This window comes from Balearica regulorum, mitochondrion (genome assembly GCF_011004875.1).
Source record: "Balearica regulorum mitochondrion, complete genome".
NCBI lineage: Eukaryota > Metazoa > Chordata > Aves > Gruiformes > Gruidae > Balearica > Balearica regulorum.
This window is the reverse complement of record NC_020569.1, coordinates 1-16,802: the sequence shown is the minus strand read 5'-3', so window position 1 is coordinate 16,802 and position 16,802 is coordinate 1. Positions and strand designations below refer to the sequence as shown.

The window sequence follows — 16,802 nt, the reverse complement described above, 5'->3', positions numbered from 1 at the left end:
TTGTTTGATTGTTTGATTGTTTGATTGTTTGATTGTTTGATTGTTTGATTGTTTGATTGTTTGATTGTTTGATTGTTTGATTGTTTGATTGTTTGATTGTTTGATTGTTTGATTGTTTGATTGTTTGATTGTTTGATTGTTGTTACTTGGTTAGTTTCGGTTATACTGATCGTTTAACGATCGTTTACGATCGTTCACGATCGTTTACGATCGTTTGATTGTTGTTGTTAGGGGAGTTTCTTTAATATATTTTGGCTTATGTTGTGTGTATGTGTATGAAATGTGTGGGTATTATTTATTAATGTAATTCCAGTACTAACGACATGTAAAAAATGTGTGAATAAAATTCATGATGATAACGTGGTTAAATTTGGTCGAAAGCTTCTAGTGTTGTTAAGAAAGTTAGAGGAAGTGTAAAAGTAAGAAATTATGTCCTACGAGCATTCACTAAATAGCAGCATAAGTAAGAGCTTGCGGAGACACCATAACCAGATGTAAAACAAAGTGCATCAGTGTCAAAATGATTCCCCATACACGCAAACCGTCTCATTAATCAACTCCTGAGGACTAGGACAGGACGAATACCATGTATGCTCACGTATATAAATTGTAAGTTCCCGTCGCACCGGGGGGTAGCCTGAAGACGCCCAAAAAAAAAAGGGAACCAGCAGCGCTAAAAAGGAAAGATGCCGCGATTAAGAGAGACAATGGTGATATATAGCCTACCAGATGTATCGGTGAAGAGCAAGGTTAAAGGATTAACCAAGTTATGGCCCTGATATAGGAACCAGAGGCGCAAAAGTGCAAGTTGTGTTAGGGGTGTAGGGGGAATGAATGGTCCTGACGCTAGTCATATAGGATCTTACAGACACCGGGTTGCTGATTTCACGTGAGAAGAACGATTAATAAATAACCTGGTCCGACAGCTACCGGCACGTCGAGAGAGGGTTGTATTTATGGACCGAACCATTCATATTGTGTTCTAGAGCACTGCCGTTTACGAGCAGAGGGTGTATGCACGAGGTATTCATTATTATGGGTTTAGTCCAGGTATTGTTACTAGTCCTAGATTATTAACTGAACATTCCTTGAGGTAAGACCGTGGGGGTGGGATGTATATCCGCAAATATGGGTATGGACGTAAAACATACATTAAATGTATATCCTACATTAATATGATGTATAATGGGGTATATAAATGAATGCACTATAGTACATGGGGGGGTAGGGGGGGGGTAGAATGTAGGGGTTTCTGTAGTTGAAATTACAACGGCGGTTTTTCAGGCCGCAGATTTTGGAGAAAAGCCAAGCAGAAATTTCTGATGACTTATTTTATGCTTTTTATGGGGTTGTGCTTTGTGTTAGGGGGGTTGGCGGTTGCGTCTAATCCTTCTCCGTACTATGGGGTGGTTGGGTTGGTATTGGCATCTGTTGTGGGGTGTGGGTGATTGTTGAGTTTGGGGATTTCTTTTGTATCTTTGGTGCTGTTTATAGTTTATTTAGGGGGAATGTTAGTGGTTTTTGTATACTCTGTGTCTTTGGCGGCGGACCCTTATCCTGAGGCTTGGGGGGATTGGCGTGTTATAGGGTACACGGCGGGGTTTATTTTAGTACTTGTTGTGGGGGTGGTTGTTGGGGGGTTTGTTGAGCATTGAAATTTTGGGGTGGTTACTGTGGACAGTGGGGGTATGTTTTCGGTTCGGTTGGATTTTAGTGGTGTGGCTATGTTTTATTCGTGGGGAGGGGGGTTGTTTTTGGTAGCAGGGTGAGGTTTGTTGTTGACTTTGTTTGTTGTGTTGGAGCTTGTGCGGGGGCTGTCTCGTGGGGCAATTCGGGCGGTTTAAGGGGCGTCAGAGAATAGTTTAATGTAAAATACCAGCTTTGGGAGTTGGAGATAGAGGTTTGAGTCCTTTTTTTCTGATTTGTTGTGGATGCAATGGGTAAACTCTAAGAAGGGGGGTAGTCTTCGTTCTTTGGTTTACAAGACCAATGTTTTTTGTAAACTATTAGAGTATTTTTAGTAGTTTAGTATTTTGTTTTCTAGGGCTCCGGTTATGGGGAAGAGAATTAGGAGGATGGTAAAATAGGTAAGGGAGGCTAGTTGGCCGATGATGATGAATGGGTGTTCTACTGGTTGGCTGCCGACTCATGTTAGAATGAGGAGGTTGGCAGTTAGGGTTCAGAATAGAAGTTGGGAGAGAGGGCGGAAGGTTATTGTACGTTGTTTGGATTTATGGAGGAGTGGAGCTAGGAAGAGGATTAGTATAGAGGCGGCTAGGGCTAGCACGCCTCCTAGTTTATTTGGGATTGAGCGTAGGAAGCCGTATGCGAATAGGAAGTATCATTCTGGTTTGATGTGTGGGGGTGTTACTAATGGGTTTGCTGGGGTGAAGTTTTCTGGGTCTCCTAGTAAGTTTGGTGAGAATAGGGCGAGGGTTATTAGTGGGAGGAATATGAGTATGAATCCTAGGGTGTCTTTTAGGGAAAAGTAGGGGTGGAATGGGATTTTGTCGCAGTTTGATACGATACCTAGGGGATTGTTTGAGCCAGATTCGTGAAGGAATGTGAGATGGATTAGGGTGAGGCCTATGATTATGAAGGGGAGGAGGAAGTGTAGAGTGAAGAATCGGGTTAGTGTGGGGTTGTCTACTGAGAAACCTCCTCAGGCTCACTCTACGATGGTTTGGCCGATGTACGGGATGGCTGAGAATAGGTTGGTGATGACTGTGGCTCCTCAGAATGATATTTGTCCTCATGGTAGGACGTAGCCTACGAAGGCGGTTGCTATAAGAGTGAGTAGGAGGATAACTCCTGTATTTCAGGTTTCTTTGTATAGGTATGAGCCATAGTAGAGACCTCGTCCGATGTGCATGTAGATGCAGATGAAGAAGAATGAAGCTCCGTTTGCATGTAGGTTGCGGATTAGTCAGCCATGTTGTACGTTTCGACATGTGTGGGCAACGGATGAGAAGGCTAGGGTTGTGTCTGCAGTGTAGTGTGCAGCTAGTAGTAAGCCAGTTAGGATTTGTGTGGTCAGGCAGATGCCTAGGAGAGAGCCGAAGTTTCATCAGACGGAGATGTTCGATGGGGTAGGTAGATCGATTAGGGAGTTGTTGATTATTTTTAGGAGCGGGTGAGATTTTCGGAGGTTAGGGGCCATTAATTTTGGTTTATGTCGATAGGATGATGATGAGAATGGAGAGGGCGAAAGTTCCTAAGTAGGTTTTGATTAATCCAGTGTGGAAGGTAGTTGAGGTTTTCGTTGCTATGAGTTGGAGATCGGCAAGTCCTTCTGGGCCGATTTTTTTATATCAAGATAGGTCGATCAGGTGTGAGGCGATTTTTTGGCCGTTGTTTAGTAGTTTTGTGGAGCTGAGGCGATGTATTAAGGGGTTGAAATATCCTAATATGGATGAGAAGTTTAGGTAAATGTTTTGTTTTGGTGGGGTTAAGGTGTGTGTTGTGTTTATGAGTTCTAGGGCCAGGATAATACCTAAGATTGTAATGGTGATGGCTGCAGTTTTTGTGAGTGTGGGTATGGTTATTGGGGGTGTTTTTGTGGGGGTAATGTAGGATGTGATGAGTAGTCCGGCTACAATGCTGCCTAAAGCAAGGCGGGTGATTGGGTTAGTGATTGCTGGGGTGTTTTCATTTATTGGGAGGATTGTGGTTATGCCGGTGTGTCCTGTTTGGACTAACAGGGCTATGCGTAAGCTGTAAGTTGCAGTGAATGTTGTGGCCAAAAATGTTAAGAGTAGTGCCCAGGTATTTAGGTAGGAGGTGTTTAGGTTTTCCATGAAGAGGTCTTTTGAGTAAAACCCTGCTAGAAATGAAGTCCCTATTAGGGCTAGTTTCCCAATGGTTAACCATGAGGTAGTTGTTGGGAGGATTTTCTTTAGCCCCCCCATTTTTCGAATTTCTTGTTCCCCGTTAAGGCTGTGGATAATTGACCCCGAGCAGAGGAATAGTATGGCTTTGAAAAAAGCGTGGGTTGAAATGTGGAGGAAGGCTAGTTGGGGGAGGTTTAGCCCAATAGTAACTATTATTAGTCCTAGTTGACTTGAGGTGGAGAAGCCAATGATTTTTTTAATATCGTTTTGTGTGAGGGCACATGTTGCGGCGAATAGTGTGGATAGGGCCCCTAGGGAGAGGCATAGGGAGAGGGCTGTTTGATTGTTAGTAAGTAAGGGGTGTGTACGGATTAGAAGGAAGATGCCGGCTACTACTATTGTGCTGGAGTGGAGTAGGGCGGAGACTGGTGTGGGGCCTTCTATGGCAGCTGGTAGTCATGGGTGGAGGCCGAATTGGGCCGATTTTCCTGTAGCTGCTAGGATGAGGCCGAGTAGGGGGAGTGTTGGGGTTTGGGTGGCAGAGAAGGTTTGTTGAATTTCTCAGGTGTTTATGGAAGAGGCAAGTCATGCTATGCTTAGGATTAGGCCAATATCGCCGACTCGATTGTAGAGGACAGCTTGGAGTGCAGCTGTGTTGGCTTCTGCTCGGCCATGTCATCAGCCGATTAACAGGAAAGATATAATGCCTACTCCTTCTCAGCCGATGAATAGTAGGAATATGTTGTTGGCGATGGTTAGAGTTAGTATAGCGATTAGGAATATTAGGAGGTAGGAGAAGAATTTGGTGATGTATGGCTCTGAAGCTATATATCATGTTGCGAATTGAAGGATAGATCATGTTACGAATAGGGCAATGGGGAAGAATATTATGGAGTACTGGTCTATTTTTAGACTAAGTGGGATTTTAAAGTTTATGATGAATTTTCATTCTCAGTGTGAGGTGATGCTTTCTATGCCTGATTGTGTGAATAGCGTTATTGGTACGAGGCTGGCTAGGAAGGCGGTTTTAACAGTGTGTGTGATGATGGTTGGGGTGTTTTGGAATTTTTTCGATAGTAATGGGAGTAGTATTGGTATGATGATGATTACTATTGTAATGAGTATGGAAACATTAAGGAGCAGTGCTGGTTCCATTTCTTTTTCTTGGATTTGCACCAAGATGGGTGGCTCCTAAGACCAGTGGATTGCTGTTATCCTTTAAAAGTGAGGGGACTGAGGTTTTAAACTCAGATGCGAGAGTTAGCAGCTCTTGTTGGTTTGAACCTCCCCTCGGCAGGTAAGAAGGGTTTAACTTCTATTTTTAGAATCACAGTCTAATGTTTGGGTTGAAACTATACTTGCATGATGGGGTTCTAGAGATAAGTTCTGGTTTTAGGATGAGGAGTAGTATGGGTATAGTGTGGAGGGCTATTAGGAGATGTTCTCGTGTATTCGAGTTTTGGATGGATATTATGTGAGTTGGTAATGTACCTCGTTGGGTTATTAGTAACATGAATAGGGTGTATGATGCGGTTAGTAGAGTTGCAATTCCAGTTAGGATGATTGTGAAGGAGGATCAATTGAATAGGGCAACTATGATTGTTAGTTCTGCTATTAGGTTGGTTGTTGGTGGTAGGGCTATGTTAGTTAGGTTTGCTAGTAACCATCAGGTGGCTATAAGGGGTAGGAGGGGTTGGAGACCTCGTGTTAGGAGGAGAATTCGGCTGTGTGTACGTTCGTAAATGGTGTTGGCTAGGCAGAATACTATTGAAGGAATTAAACCGTGGGAGAATATTAGGATTATTGCCCCTGAGAATGATCAGTGAGTTTGGATTGTACCTGCAGCGATGACTAGGCCTATGTGGCTTACGGAGGAGTAGGCGATGAGTGCTTTTACGTCGGTTTGACGTAAGCAGATGGAGCTAGTTATTAGTGCTCCTCATAGGGCTAAGGTGAGGAATGGGTAGTGTAGATGGGTTGGAAGGGGGCCTGTTAGGAGGGTAATGCGCATAATGCCATATCCTCCTAGTTTTAAGAAGAAGGCGGCGAGTAGTATTGACCCTGCGATTGGGGCCTCTACGTGGGCTTTTGGGAGTCACAAGTGGAAGCCGTATAAGGGTGCTTTTACTATAAATGCAGTTAGTAAGGCCAGGCTTGATAAGAGGTTTGTTCATGAGTTAATGAGTATGGGGTGGGTTAATTCTAATATTGTTAATTGTAATGTGCCGGTCTGTGTGTGTAGGTGAAAAATTGTGACTAGTAGTGGTAGGGAGCTAATGAGGGTATAGAATAGTAGGTAAATGCCAGCGCTTAGGCGTTCTGGTTGGTTTCCTCATCGGGTGATTAGGATTAGGGTTGGGATTAGAGTTGCTCCAAATGAGATGTAGAATAGTATTAGTTCTGTGGTTGAGAAGGCGAGGAGGATGAATGGTTGAATTATGATTAAGGTTGTGATGAAGATTTGTTTTCGTGCTGGAGGTTCGTGTTGGAGGTGGTTTTGGCTTGCAATGATTATAAGTGGGAGCAATCAGCAGGATAGGACTAGTAGGGGGGAGGAGGTTTGGTCAATGCCGGTTCATTGGGTTAGGTTTTTGTGTGGGTAGTATGTTGGAGTAGTTCATTGTAAACTGAGGGTGGCGATCAAGAGACTGTGTGTGGTGGTGTTTGTTCATAGGAATTTTTGGGGGGATAGGAGGGCTGTTGGCAAGAGTATGATTGTGGGTAGGATTATTTTTAACATTGTAGGAGGTTTAGGTTATGTAGGTGGTCCGAGCCGTGGGTTCGTGTGGAAGCTACTAGCATCGCTAGGCCTGTGCCTGCTTCGCAAGCTGAGAATGTGAGTATGAATATTGGTATTAGTGTGGGGGATGTTGCTTGATTTTCGACGGGCCAGATTGATAGGGCGATGTATATAGATAGTATTATGCTTTCTAGACATAGTAGGGCGGAGATTAGGTGAGTTCGGTGGAATGCTAGTCCTAGGCTGCTTAGGGTGAAGGCTGAGTAAAAGCTTAAATGTAGGATGGACATAAAGAAAGTCATAGGGTTGGACTATGATTTGTTGAGTCGAAATCAACTGTCTTGGTTAGACTAACTTTCTGTTTATTCTGCTCATTCCAGGCCCCCTTGTATTCATTCGTAGATTAGTCCTAGTGTGAGTAGTAGGAGGATGATAGACGCTCAGGTTAGGGTGGTGGTAGGAGATTGAAGTTGGATAGCTCAGGGGAGGGGGAGTAGTAGTGCAATTTCTAGGTCGAATAGGAGGAATAGGATTGCTACTGAGGAAGAATCGGATTGAAAATGGAAGGCGGGCGGATCCAAGTGGGTCAAAGCCACATTCGTATGGGGATAGTTTCTCTGAGTCTGGGTTGGTTTGGGTGAGTCAGAAGTTTAATGTAGTTAGGATGATGCTTAGGGTGAGGGATAGGGTGATTATGAATGTGATTATGTTGATTGCTCTTCTCTGGGGTTGTACCAGATTTTAGAGATTGGAAGTCAATTGTAATTGATATACTAGAAGAGCATGACCCTCATCAGTAGATGGTTATATAGAGGAATAATCAGATAACGTCTACGAAGTGTCAGTATCAGGCTGCTGCTTCGAATCCGAAGTGGTGGTTTGAGGTGAAGTGGAATTTGATTAGTCGTAGGAGGCAGACTGATAGGAAGGAGGATCCGATGATTACGTGGAGTCCGTGGAATCCTGTAGCAACGAAGAAGGTTGAGCCATATACGCCGTCAGCGATTGAGAATGGTGCTTCGTGGTATTCTATTGCTTGAAGTGCTGTGAAGTAGAACCCTAGTAAGATTGTTAGAGTTAGTGCGTGGATGGCTTGTTTTCGGTTTCCTTCTGTGATGCTATGGTGGGCTCATGTTACGGTGACGCCTGAGGCTAGTAGGATGGCTGTGTTTAACAGGGGAACTTCTAGTGGGTTAAGGGGTTGAATGCCTGTTGGGGGTCAGTGTCCTCCTAGCTCTGGGGTGGGAACTAGGCTAGAGTGGAAGAATGCCCAGAAGAAGCCCAGGAAAAAAAAGGCTTCGGATGTGATGAATAGGATTATTCCGTATCGTAGGCCTTTTTGAACTGGAGGAGTATGGTGACCTTGGAACGTACTTTCTCGTACGATATCCCGTCACCATTGAATTATAATTAAGATTATGGAGAGTAGGCCTAGGCCTAGGAGTTGTGAGGAGTTGTGGTGGAATCATATGATTAATCCTGAGGTTGTGAGTAGGGCGGCAGCTGCACCGAAAATGGGTCAGGGGCTTGGGTCTACTATGTGGTAGGAGTGCGCTTGGTGGGCCATTAAATGTTTTCTTGTAAGTATAGGCTTAGTAGGAGGACGAAGACATAAGCTTGGATTATAGCTACTGCTACTTCTAGGAGGGTTAGTAGGAGTAGGATTGTTGTAGTTAGGATGGATACTGTTGGTATAGTTGGGAGTAGGGCAATTGAAGCTGTGGAGATAAGTTGGATGAGTAGGTGACCTGCTGTGAGATTTGCTGTTAGGCGGACTCCTAAGGCTAAGGGGCGGATAAGTAAGCTGGTGGTTTCGATTATGATTAGTGCTGGGATCAGTGGGGTGGGGGTTCCTTCGGGTAGTAGGTGGCCTAGGGAGATTGAGGGCTGGTTTCGTATTCCTGTGAGGAGGGTGGCGAGTCAGAGTGGGAAGGCTAGGGCTATGTTTATTGATAGTTGGGTGGTTGGTGTGAATGTGTATGGTAGTAGGCCTAGTAAGTTGATTATGAGTAAGAGTGTCATTAGTGATGTGAGGATTAGGGCTCATTTGTGGCCTTTCTTGTTTAGTGGTATTATTAGTTGTTTTGTGATTAGATGAAGAAGTCACGATTGGAGGGTGGAAAGACGGTTGGTGATTCATCGGTTGTTTGGCGATGGAAGTAGTAGGGCGGGGAATAGTATTGAGATTAGGATTAGGGGGATTCCTAGGAGGCATGGGCTTGTGAATTGGTCAAAAAAGCTTAGGTTCATGGTCAGGTTCAGGGTGTGGTTTTGGTGGTTATGGTGGGTGAGCTGGAAGGGGAGTTGGTAGGAGTGAAAGGTAGGAGTTTTGGTTGAATAATTAGTGAAAAGGTTAATCAGGATGTTAGTATGATAAGGAATCATGGGTTCGGGTTGAGTTGTGGCATGTCATTAAGGAGGGGTGTAGTCCTCTTTCTCTAGCTTAAAAGGCTAGTGCTGGTTGCATAGCTTCTTAATGATTAGGATGATAGTAGTGAGGATCAGTTCTCAAAGTGGGTAAGGGGTGTGGATTCTACTACGATTGGTATGTAGCTGTGGTTAGCCCCACAGATTTCAGAACATTGGCCGTAGAAGATTCCTGGTCGGGTGGTAATGAATGATGTTTGGTTTAGCCGTCCTGGGATTGCATCTGTTTTTACTCCTAGGGTGGGGATTGCTCAGGAGTGGAGGACATCGTCAGCGGTGATGATAATGCGGATAGGGGATTCTATTGGGATAACAACGCGATGGTCGACTTCTAGCAGCCGGAAGTGGCCCATGGGTAGTTCAGTTGTAGGAAGTATGTATGAGTCGAATGCTAGGTCTTTGAAGTCTGTGTATTCGTAAGTTCAGTATCATTGGTGTCCGATAGCTTTTAAGGTAAGGTCGGGTTCATCAATCTCATCCATTATATATAGGATTTGTAGGGACGGGAGAGCGAGTAGAATGAGGACGATGGCTGGTAGGATTGTTCAAATTAGTTCTACTTCTTGGGCGTCAACGGTGTTTGAGGATAGTTTTTCTATTAGTATGAGTGCTAGGAGGTAGAGGACTAGGCTGCAGATTGCTAATGCGACTATTAGGGCATGGTCGTGGAATTCAACGAGTTCTTCTATAATAGGGGATGAAGCGTCTTGAAATCCGAGTTGTGAGTGGTTGGCCATGGGAGATGTACGGGGTTTTCACCTGTGATTTAGCCTTGACAAGGTTATGTAATTGGTTTACTAACATCTCATAAAGAAAGAAGCATGAGCGGTTTAATGCGGTTGGCTTGAAACCAGCGTATGAGGGTTCGATTCCTTCCTTTCTTGTACTTGGACGAAGGCTGGTTCTTCGAAGGTGTGATAGGGGGGTGGGCAGCCGTGGATTCATTCGATGTTGGTGGAGGTTAATTCTGGTTGTAGGACTTTTCGTTTTGATGTGAAGGCTTCTCAGATGATGAATATTAGTATGATTACGGCTGTCATTGAGATTAGGGAGCCGATAGATGATATGGTATTTCATAGGGTGTAGGCATCTGGGTAATCTGAGTATCGTCGTGGCATACCTGCTAGGCCTAGGAAGTGTTGTGGGAAGAAGGTTAGATTTACACCTGTGAATATGACTCCGAAGTGGGCTTTTGTTCATGTAGGGTGTAGGGTGAATCCGGTGAATAGTGGGAATCAGTGAGTGAATCCTGCTAGAATGGCAAAGACAGCTCCTATTGAAAGTACATAGTGGAAGTGGGCGACTACGTAGTATGTGTCATGGAAAGCAATGTCTAGTGAAGAGTTGGCTAATACAATTCCTGTTAAGCCTCCAATGGTGAAGAGGAAGATGAAACCTAAGGCTCATAGTATTGGGGGATCTCATTTAATGGTTCCTCCATGTAGTGTGGCTAGTCAGCTAAAGACTTTAATGCCAGTTGGGATAGCAATGATTATGGTGGCGGATGTGAAGTATGCTCGGGTATCTACGTCTATTCCTACTGTAAATATGTGGTGGGCTCATACGATGAAGCCTAGGAATCCGATGGATAGTATAGCTCATACTATTCCTATATAACCGAACGGTTCTTTTTTGCCGGCATAGTAGGCTACCACATGAGAGATGATTCCGAAGCCAGGCAGGATTAAGATGTAGACTTCTGGGTGGCCGAAGAATCAGAAGAGATGTTGGTATAGGATTGGATCTCCCCCTCCGGCAGGGTCGAAGAATGTAGTGTTGAGGTTTCGGTCTGTTAGTAGTATAGTGATGCCTGCAGCTAGGACTGGGAGGGAGAGTAGTAGTAGGACGGCAGTGATTAGGACAGATCATACGAATAGGGGGGTTTGATATTGGGATAGGGCTGGGGGTTTTATGTTGATAGCGGTTGTGATAAAGTTAATTGCCCCTAGGATAGAAGATACACCTGCTAGGTGGAGGGAGAAAATAGCTAAGTCTACTGAGGCCCCAGCATGTGCTAGGTTGCCAGCTAGTGGGGGGTAGACTGTTCATCCTGTACCTGCTCCTGCCTCTACTGTGGAGGAGGCAAGTAGCAGTAGGAAGGACGGGGGGAGTAGTCAGAAGCTTATGTTGTTTATGCGTGGGAATGCCATGTCTGGGGCGCCGATTATAAGTGGTACTAGCCAGTTTCCAAATCCTCCAATCATGATGGGCATGACTATGAAGAAGATTATTACGAAGGCATGGGCGGTAACAATCACGTTGTAGATTTGGTCGTCTCCTAGTAGGGTTCCTGGTTGGCCAAGTTCTGCACGGATTAGTAGGCTCAAAGCGGTGCCAATTATGCCAGCTCATGCGCCGAAAATTAAGTAAAGAGTTCCGATGTCTTTGTGGTTGGTTGAAAATAATCATCGATTGATGAAGGTCACAGGTAAGATGGCTGAGTGTCGAAGCGTTAGGCTGTAGTCCTTTTTACAGGGGTTCAATTCCTCTTCTTATCGACTCTGTGGTGAAGTTCATGTTGAGTTGCAAGCTCATTGATGTACACTGAAAGTGTGCCGGAGTCTTATTTTAGATAGAGGCCTGTTGGTTTGGGCATCTAGCTGTTAACTAGAGTTTTATGGGATCGAGGCCCATCTGTCTAGATGAGGTCCTAGCTTAATTAAAGCGCCTGAGTTGCATTCAGGAGATGCGGGATAGTACCCTGCGGGTCTTAGCAGAAACTAAGAGGGTTTAACTCTTGTTTAAGGCTTTGAAGGCCTTCGGTTTGGGTTGATCCTAAGTTTCTAGATGGTGGTGAGGACTATGGGAGAGAGGGGTAGGAGTAGGGTTGATAGGGAGGTGAAGATGGCAATTAGAGTGTTTGTTGATTTGTTGGTATGCCATTGTTTTATGTGGTTTGTGGGGTTCGGTGGAAGTGTGATTGTTGAGTGGTATGCGAGGCGAAGGTAGAAGAATAGTCCTAGCAGTGAGAGTATGGTAATGATTGTAGCTGCTACGGTTATTTCTTGTTTAGTGAGTTCTTGAATGATGAGTCATTTTGGTAGGAAACCTGTTAGGGGGGGAAGGCCTGCTAGGGAGAGGAGTGTTAGTATTAGGGCTGCGTTTAATGTAGGGATTTTTGTTCATGTAATTATTATTGTTGATAGTGTTAGGGTCTTAGTTGTATTGAGGGTAAGGAATACAGTGGTAGTTATTAAAGAGTATAGGTAGAAGGTTAGTAAGGTGAGCTTGGGGTTGTAGGTGATAATGATAGCTATTCAGCCTAAATGGGAGATGGATGAAAAGGCTAAAATTTTTCGAATTTGTGTTTGGTTTAGTCCTATTCAGCCCCCCATGGCAGCAGAAGCAATGGCTATGAGTGTTAGTAGTGTTGGGTTTAGGGAGTGGGATGTTAGGAATAGAATTGTGATTGGGGGAAATTTCATAACTGTGGAGAGTAGTAGGGCTGTGGTTAATGGTGAGCCTTGAAGTACTTCGGGAATCCAAAAGTGGAATGGTACTAGGCCTAGTTTGATTGCAATTGCTGCTGTCAACAGGAGAGATGATACGGGCTGGTTTAATTGGGTGATATCTCACTGTCCTGTAAATCAGGCGTTGATTATGCTCGAAAAAAGAACTAGTGCTGAGGCGGTTGCTTGTACTAGGAAATATTTAATTGCAGCTTCAATCGCTCGTGGGTGGTGAGATTTTGAAATGAGAGGAATGATGGCAAGGGTATTAATTTCTAGTCCGGCCCAGGCCGATATTCAGTGGTTGCTTGAGATTGTGATGGTTGTCCCTAGGAGTAGACTTGCGAGGAAAATTAGTTTTGCGTGTGGGTTGATTAGCAAGGGAAGGGGTTAAACCATCATTTTCGGGGTATGGGCCCGATAGCTTTTTTAGCTGACCTTGCTAGGAAATAATATAAAGGAAGTATGGGGAGTTTTGATCTCTCCTGTGTAGGTTCAATTCCTACTTTTCTAATTTTAGTTAGGAAATGAGAGGGCTGGTGTACCTCTATGTTCACTTTATCATAGTGACCCTTTGACGTTCAGGCACATTTCCTTAAATAAGGAGGCAGGCCTGCGTAGGAGATTGGTATGCTTGCGTGTCAAATGCATAGTGCTAGGGTTAGGGGGAGGAAGTTCTTTCAAAGGAGGTGCATGAGCTGGTCGTAGCGGAATCGTGGATAAGAAGCTCGGATTCATAGGAAGCCTGAGGAGAGGAGAAGGACTTTGGTGGCTAGGGTTACTGGGTATAGTTCTGGAGAGGGATTAAGTGAGCTTGGGTTTAGAAATAGGATAGTGGTTAGTGTGTTTATTAGTATGATATTTGCGTATTCAGCTAAGAAGAATAGGGCAAACGGGCCCGCGGCGTACTCTACGTTGAACCCTGAAACTAGTTCGGATTCCCCTTCTGTAAAATCCAACGGGGCACGGTTTGTCTCAGCGAGCGTGGAAATGTATCATATTATTGCAAGAGGCCAGGAGGAAAAAATAAGGTATAGCGGTTCTTGGGTAATAGCTAGGGTGCTTAAAGTGTAGTTTCCGCTTAGTAGCATTATTGATAGGAGGATGATGGCTAGTGTTACTTCATAGGAAATGGTTTGTGCTACTGCTCGTAGGGCCCCGATGAGTGCGTATTTTGAGTTTGAAGCCCACCCTGATCATAAGATTGAGTATACTGCTAGGCTTGATATGGCCAGGAGGAAGAGTAGGCCCAGGTTTAAGTCGGTAAGAGGAAAGGGGAGGGGAAGGGGGATTCAGATTGTGATTGCTAGGAGAAGGGCTAGAATAGGTGTTATAATAAAGAGGAATGGAGAAGAAGTGGATGGGCGGATGGGCTCTTTGAGGAATAGTTTTACACCGTCTGCGATAGGTTGGAGTAGGCCGAAGGGGCCTACAATGTTTGGACCCTTTCGGGCTTGTATATAGCTTAGGATTTTTCGTTCAACTAGTGTTAAGAAGGCTACAGCGATTAAGATTGGGATTGCATATGATAGGGATATGATGAGGTGGTTTAGGGTCATGGGTAGCTAGGGAGAGGATTTGAACCTCTGGGTAAAGGGCTTAAGCCTTTTGCATTTGCCCAAGCTCTGCCACGCTAGCGGTCCTTATCTGGGATTGTGAGGAGGGGCCCTCTTGGTAATTTAGTTGGGCTCATTACTTGAGAGGGGAGGCGTGCTTGGGGTATTGGCCTCACTTTCCCGGTCCTTTCGTACTGGGGAAGGTTTAGTCATAGATAGAAACCGACCTGGATTACTCCGGTCTGAACTCAGATCACGTAGGACTGTTAATCGTTGAACAAACGAACCCTTAATAGCGGCTGCACCATTAGGATGTCCTGATCCAACATCGAGGTCGAAACCCCCTTGTCGATACGGGCTCTTGAAGGGGATTGCGCTGTTATCCCTGGGGTAGCTTGGTTCATTGGTCAGTTGTACTGGGTCTAGGTTACTATTAGTACGTTGAGGGGTTGCTCTTGGTTAAGAGGTGTGGTCTTGGTTTGTGGAGGGTTTGTTTTTCTCCAAGGTCGCCCCAACCGAAAAATGCGGACCAGTTTTCGGGGGTTCGGTGGGCCTGGTAGGCTTGGGGTGTGGTGGGTAGTGGTCGCTGATTTTTAAGTTCCACAGGGTCTTCTCGTCTTATGTGTTTATTCCTGCTTTTGCACAGGAAGATCAATTTCACTGATTACCTATGAGAGACAGTTAAGGCCTCGTTTAGCCATTCATACAAGTCTCGATTTATGAGACAATTGATTGCGCTACCTTTGCACGGTTAGGATACCGCGGCCGTTGAACGTTGGGTCACTGGGCAGGCATCACCTTCAATACTTGTTAGGCTGAAGGCTATGTTTTTGGTAAACAGTCGGGCCTTGGGTTTGCCTAGTTCCTTTTATAGGTTTTAATCTTTCTAATAGGGCGCCCCTGGGTTGGGTTAACAGGGTGTTTAATGCTTAGTCTTGTTAGTTTTCGACATTAGCTGTAGTCTGTTAATAATGTGATAATGTAAGCTTGCGCTTAAAAGAGGGGGGGGGGTCCCTAGTTACTTATTTTAGCATTAATTCTCCTATTGTCATAGGTTGGCCTGTTAGGGGAAAGGGAGTCGTATTGCTTTTAAATTTTTTTAAGGTGAGCTTTACGCACTCTTCGTTGGTGGCTGCTTAAGGCCTACGGTTCTTGGGTGGAAGATGTATCCGCTAGAGGAGATTGTATTCTTTTTAAAGGAGCTGTACCTCCTTAAATTACTCTTGATTTTGCTTTTAGGGCAGTTTAGGTCGTGATGTCTGTTTGGAAAAATCGAGGAGGAACTTAGATTCGTTTCACAGGCAACCAGCTATCACCCAGCTCGGTTGGCTTTTCACCTCTACTAACAAGTCATCCCACTCTTTTGCAACAGAGACGGGTTCGCTCAAATGTAGCTGCTTGTGAGTAGCTCGCTTGGGTTTCGGGGTGACAAGCTTTAGTTCGTTTTGCTTGGTTGTTTCTTGCTAAACCATGATGCAAGAGGTATAAGGGTTTATCTTTGCTGTTTGTTGCTTTAGTCTTTCATTGCTATTTCATCTTTCCCTTGCGGTACATAGGTTTCTATCGCGCCAAGTGTCTTTTCTATCGCCTATACTAAGTTGAAGGAATGCTTTAGTTCTAGTGGTAAGTGAGTTTTGGTTGCTTGCTGTTGGGGCTATGGTTGGGCTAGAGTTGGGCTTCAAGACGATCTGATAGGTAGCAGATATCTTTCAGGTGTAAGCTGAATGCTTTGCGTTATAGCTACGTCTTGGTGCTAAGTGCACCTTCCGGACACTTACCTTGTTACGACTTACCTCGTCTTTGGCTGATTGGTGTGTTTATTTATTGGAGGTTCAATAGCTTGTGAGAGGGTGACGGGCGGTGTGTACGTGCCTCAGAGCCGACTTAAAGAGGACATTATTATTTCTCTTTACTGCTAAATCCGCCTTCTAGGGGAGAGTTTCAGTCCCCTTTTCGTGAGTCTTCTATTTTAGAAAATGTAGCCCATTTCTTCCACCCCATGGGCTATACCTTGACCTGTCTTATTAGCGCGTGGGGAGGGGCTATTGTGCCCACTGTAGGGCTCTCAGAAGAGGTGAGCTGGCGACGGCGGTATGTAGGCTGCGTTGGCAAGGAGTGGTCGGGTGGATCGTGGGTTATCGATTATAGAACAGGCTCCTCTAGGTGGGTTTGGGGCACCGCCAAGTCCTTAGAGTTTTAAGCGTTTGTGCTCGTAGTTCCCAGGCGGATACTTCAGTGGGGGTAAGTATCGAGATTAGGGCCAGGCGTAGTGGGGTATCTAATCCCAGTTTGTGCCCTAGCTTTCGTGGGGTTTAATCAGTCATGGTTGCTAAGATTGTTTTGACAATGGTTTTAGATGCAGCTTAGGCTTATGACAGCTCAGTTGCGTTTTGATCTTAGTTGTTATGATAGCATAATACCACTCTTTACGCCGTGTTACGGTTAATTTGGGTCTCTTGTATGACCGCGGTAGCTGGCACAAGATTTACCAACCCTAGGTGTTGCCATAACTAAGTCAAGCTTCCACTTATTGCTTAATGTTAATTACTGCTGAGTACCCGTGGGGGTGTGGCTAGGCAAGGCGTCTTAGGCTACAGCTGTGGGTGTGCCTGATACCTGCTCCTCCTGCCTAGGGGACTAGGGATTGAGGGCATTTACACTGGGGCGCGGATACTTGCATGTATATGTTTGGCAAGAATTAACAGTAAGGTTAGGACTAAGTCTTTTGTCCCCGGGTGTTTGTGTGAGCAACCATCTTGGCATCTTCAGTGCCATGCTTTAGCTTATAAGCTACAGGGAC

At 44.9% G+C, this 16,802-nt stretch overlaps 13 protein-coding genes and 24 non-coding genes across 37 annotated transcripts, besides 1 other annotated feature; 9 read left to right on the top strand and 28 right to left on the bottom strand. All coding sequences in view use genetic code 2, as the record gives it.

Moving 5' to 3' along the window:
* Positions 1-1,248: a sequence feature (control region).
* On the top strand, positions 1,248-1,318 carry J321_mgt22. The gene has a single exon. It is a non-coding gene; the product is annotated as a tRNA-Glu (tRNA).
* A 4-nt stretch (positions 1,319-1,322) lies between these two features.
* On the top strand, positions 1,323-1,844 carry ND6 (NADH dehydrogenase subunit 6). The gene has a single exon. The coding sequence runs from the start codon at positions 1,323-1,325 to the stop codon at positions 1,842-1,844; it is 522 nt and encodes a 173-aa protein (YP_007624292.1).
* Positions 1,845-1,851: 7 nt separating this feature from the next.
* On the top strand, positions 1,852-1,921 carry J321_mgt21. The gene has a single exon. It is a non-coding gene; the product is annotated as a tRNA-Pro (tRNA).
* Positions 1,922-1,943: 22 nt separating this feature from the next.
* J321_mgt20 lies at positions 1,944-2,013 on the bottom strand. The gene has a single exon. It is a non-coding gene; the product is annotated as a tRNA-Thr (tRNA).
* Positions 2,014-2,017: 4 nt separating this feature from the next.
* CYTB (cytochrome b) lies at positions 2,018-3,160 on the bottom strand. The gene has a single exon. The coding sequence runs from the start codon at positions 3,158-3,160 to the stop codon at positions 2,018-2,020; it is 1,143 nt and encodes a 380-aa protein (YP_007624291.1).
* A 10-nt stretch (positions 3,161-3,170) lies between these two features.
* ND5 (NADH dehydrogenase subunit 5) lies at positions 3,171-4,985 on the bottom strand. Its single transcript has one exon. It carries the CDS (start codon positions 4,983-4,985, stop codon positions 3,171-3,173), a length of 1,815 nt encoding a protein of 604 aa, YP_007624290.1.
* Positions 4,986-5,056, bottom strand: J321_mgt19. The gene has a single exon. It is a non-coding gene; the product is annotated as a tRNA-Leu (tRNA).
* Positions 5,056-5,122, bottom strand: J321_mgt18. Its single transcript has one exon. It is a non-coding gene; the product is annotated as a tRNA-Ser (tRNA).
* Positions 5,123-5,192, bottom strand: J321_mgt17. Its single transcript has one exon. It is a non-coding gene; the product is annotated as a tRNA-His (tRNA).
* Positions 5,193-5,202: 10 nt separating this feature from the next.
* On the bottom strand, positions 5,203-6,570 carry ND4 (NADH dehydrogenase subunit 4). The gene has a single exon. The coding sequence runs from the start codon at positions 6,568-6,570 to the stop codon at positions 5,203-5,205; it is 1,368 nt and encodes a 455-aa protein (YP_007624289.1).
* On the bottom strand, positions 6,564-6,860 carry ND4L (NADH dehydrogenase subunit 4L). Its single transcript has one exon. The coding sequence runs from the start codon at positions 6,858-6,860 to the stop codon at positions 6,564-6,566; it is 297 nt and encodes a 98-aa protein (YP_007624288.1).
* A 1-nt stretch (position 6,861) lies between these two features.
* Positions 6,862-6,930, bottom strand: J321_mgt16. The gene has a single exon. It is a non-coding gene; the product is annotated as a tRNA-Arg (tRNA).
* A 2-nt stretch (positions 6,931-6,932) lies between these two features.
* ND3 (NADH dehydrogenase subunit 3) lies at positions 6,933-7,284 on the bottom strand. Its single transcript is given in 2 exon segments — positions 6,933-7,109; positions 7,111-7,284. The coding sequence occupies 2 exon segments, from the start codon at positions 7,282-7,284 to the stop codon at positions 6,933-6,935; spliced, it is 351 nt and encodes a 116-aa protein (YP_007624287.1).
* J321_mgt15 lies at positions 7,285-7,353 on the bottom strand. The gene has a single exon. It is a non-coding gene; the product is annotated as a tRNA-Gly (tRNA).
* COX3 (cytochrome c oxidase subunit III) lies at positions 7,354-8,137 on the bottom strand. The gene has a single exon. A coding segment is annotated over exon 1 (784 nt).
* On the bottom strand, positions 8,137-8,820 carry ATP6 (ATP synthase F0 subunit 6). Its single transcript has one exon. It carries the CDS (start codon positions 8,818-8,820, stop codon positions 8,137-8,139), a length of 684 nt encoding a protein of 227 aa, YP_007624285.1.
* On the bottom strand, positions 8,811-8,978 carry ATP8 (ATP synthase F0 subunit 8). The gene has a single exon. The coding sequence runs from the start codon at positions 8,976-8,978 to the stop codon at positions 8,811-8,813; it is 168 nt and encodes a 55-aa protein (YP_007624284.1).
* A 1-nt stretch (position 8,979) lies between these two features.
* On the bottom strand, positions 8,980-9,049 carry J321_mgt14. The gene has a single exon. It is a non-coding gene; the product is annotated as a tRNA-Lys (tRNA).
* A 1-nt stretch (position 9,050) lies between these two features.
* COX2 (cytochrome c oxidase subunit II) lies at positions 9,051-9,734 on the bottom strand. The gene has a single exon. The coding sequence runs from the start codon at positions 9,732-9,734 to the stop codon at positions 9,051-9,053; it is 684 nt and encodes a 227-aa protein (YP_007624283.1).
* Position 9,735: 1 nt separating this feature from the next.
* J321_mgt13 lies at positions 9,736-9,804 on the bottom strand. The gene has a single exon. It is a non-coding gene; the product is annotated as a tRNA-Asp (tRNA).
* Positions 9,805-9,807: 3 nt separating this feature from the next.
* On the top strand, positions 9,808-9,881 carry J321_mgt12. The gene has a single exon. It is a non-coding gene; the product is annotated as a tRNA-Ser (tRNA).
* Positions 9,873-11,423, bottom strand: COX1 (cytochrome c oxidase subunit I). The gene has a single exon. It carries the CDS (start codon positions 11,421-11,423, stop codon positions 9,873-9,875), a length of 1,551 nt encoding a protein of 516 aa, YP_007624282.1.
* Position 11,424: 1 nt separating this feature from the next.
* Positions 11,425-11,495, top strand: J321_mgt11. The gene has a single exon. It is a non-coding gene; the product is annotated as a tRNA-Tyr (tRNA).
* Positions 11,495-11,561, top strand: J321_mgt10. Its single transcript has one exon. It is a non-coding gene; the product is annotated as a tRNA-Cys (tRNA).
* A 5-nt stretch (positions 11,562-11,566) lies between these two features.
* Positions 11,567-11,639, top strand: J321_mgt09. Its single transcript has one exon. It is a non-coding gene; the product is annotated as a tRNA-Asn (tRNA).
* A 2-nt stretch (positions 11,640-11,641) lies between these two features.
* Positions 11,642-11,710, top strand: J321_mgt08. The gene has a single exon. It is a non-coding gene; the product is annotated as a tRNA-Ala (tRNA).
* Position 11,711: 1 nt separating this feature from the next.
* J321_mgt07 lies at positions 11,712-11,782 on the bottom strand. The gene has a single exon. It is a non-coding gene; the product is annotated as a tRNA-Trp (tRNA).
* On the bottom strand, positions 11,783-12,821 carry ND2 (NADH dehydrogenase subunit 2). Its single transcript has one exon. A coding segment is annotated over exon 1 (1,039 nt).
* Positions 12,822-12,890, bottom strand: J321_mgt06. The gene has a single exon. It is a non-coding gene; the product is annotated as a tRNA-Met (tRNA).
* Positions 12,890-12,960, top strand: J321_mgt05. Its single transcript has one exon. It is a non-coding gene; the product is annotated as a tRNA-Gln (tRNA).
* Positions 12,961-12,968: 8 nt separating this feature from the next.
* On the bottom strand, positions 12,969-13,041 carry J321_mgt04. Its single transcript has one exon. It is a non-coding gene; the product is annotated as a tRNA-Ile (tRNA).
* On the bottom strand, positions 13,040-14,005 carry ND1 (NADH dehydrogenase subunit 1). The gene has a single exon. The coding sequence runs from the start codon at positions 14,003-14,005 to the stop codon at positions 13,040-13,042; it is 966 nt and encodes a 321-aa protein (YP_007624280.1).
* Positions 14,006-14,009: 4 nt separating this feature from the next.
* J321_mgt03 lies at positions 14,010-14,084 on the bottom strand. Its single transcript has one exon. It is a non-coding gene; the product is annotated as a tRNA-Leu (tRNA).
* On the bottom strand, positions 14,085-15,680 carry J321_mgr01. The gene has a single exon. It is a non-coding gene; the product is annotated as a l-rRNA (ribosomal RNA).
* Positions 15,681-15,752, bottom strand: J321_mgt02. The gene has a single exon. It is a non-coding gene; the product is annotated as a tRNA-Val (tRNA).
* Positions 15,753-16,728, bottom strand: J321_mgr02. Its single transcript has one exon. It is a non-coding gene; the product is annotated as a s-rRNA (ribosomal RNA).
* J321_mgt01 lies at positions 16,729-16,802 on the bottom strand. The gene has a single exon. It is a non-coding gene; the product is annotated as a tRNA-Phe (tRNA).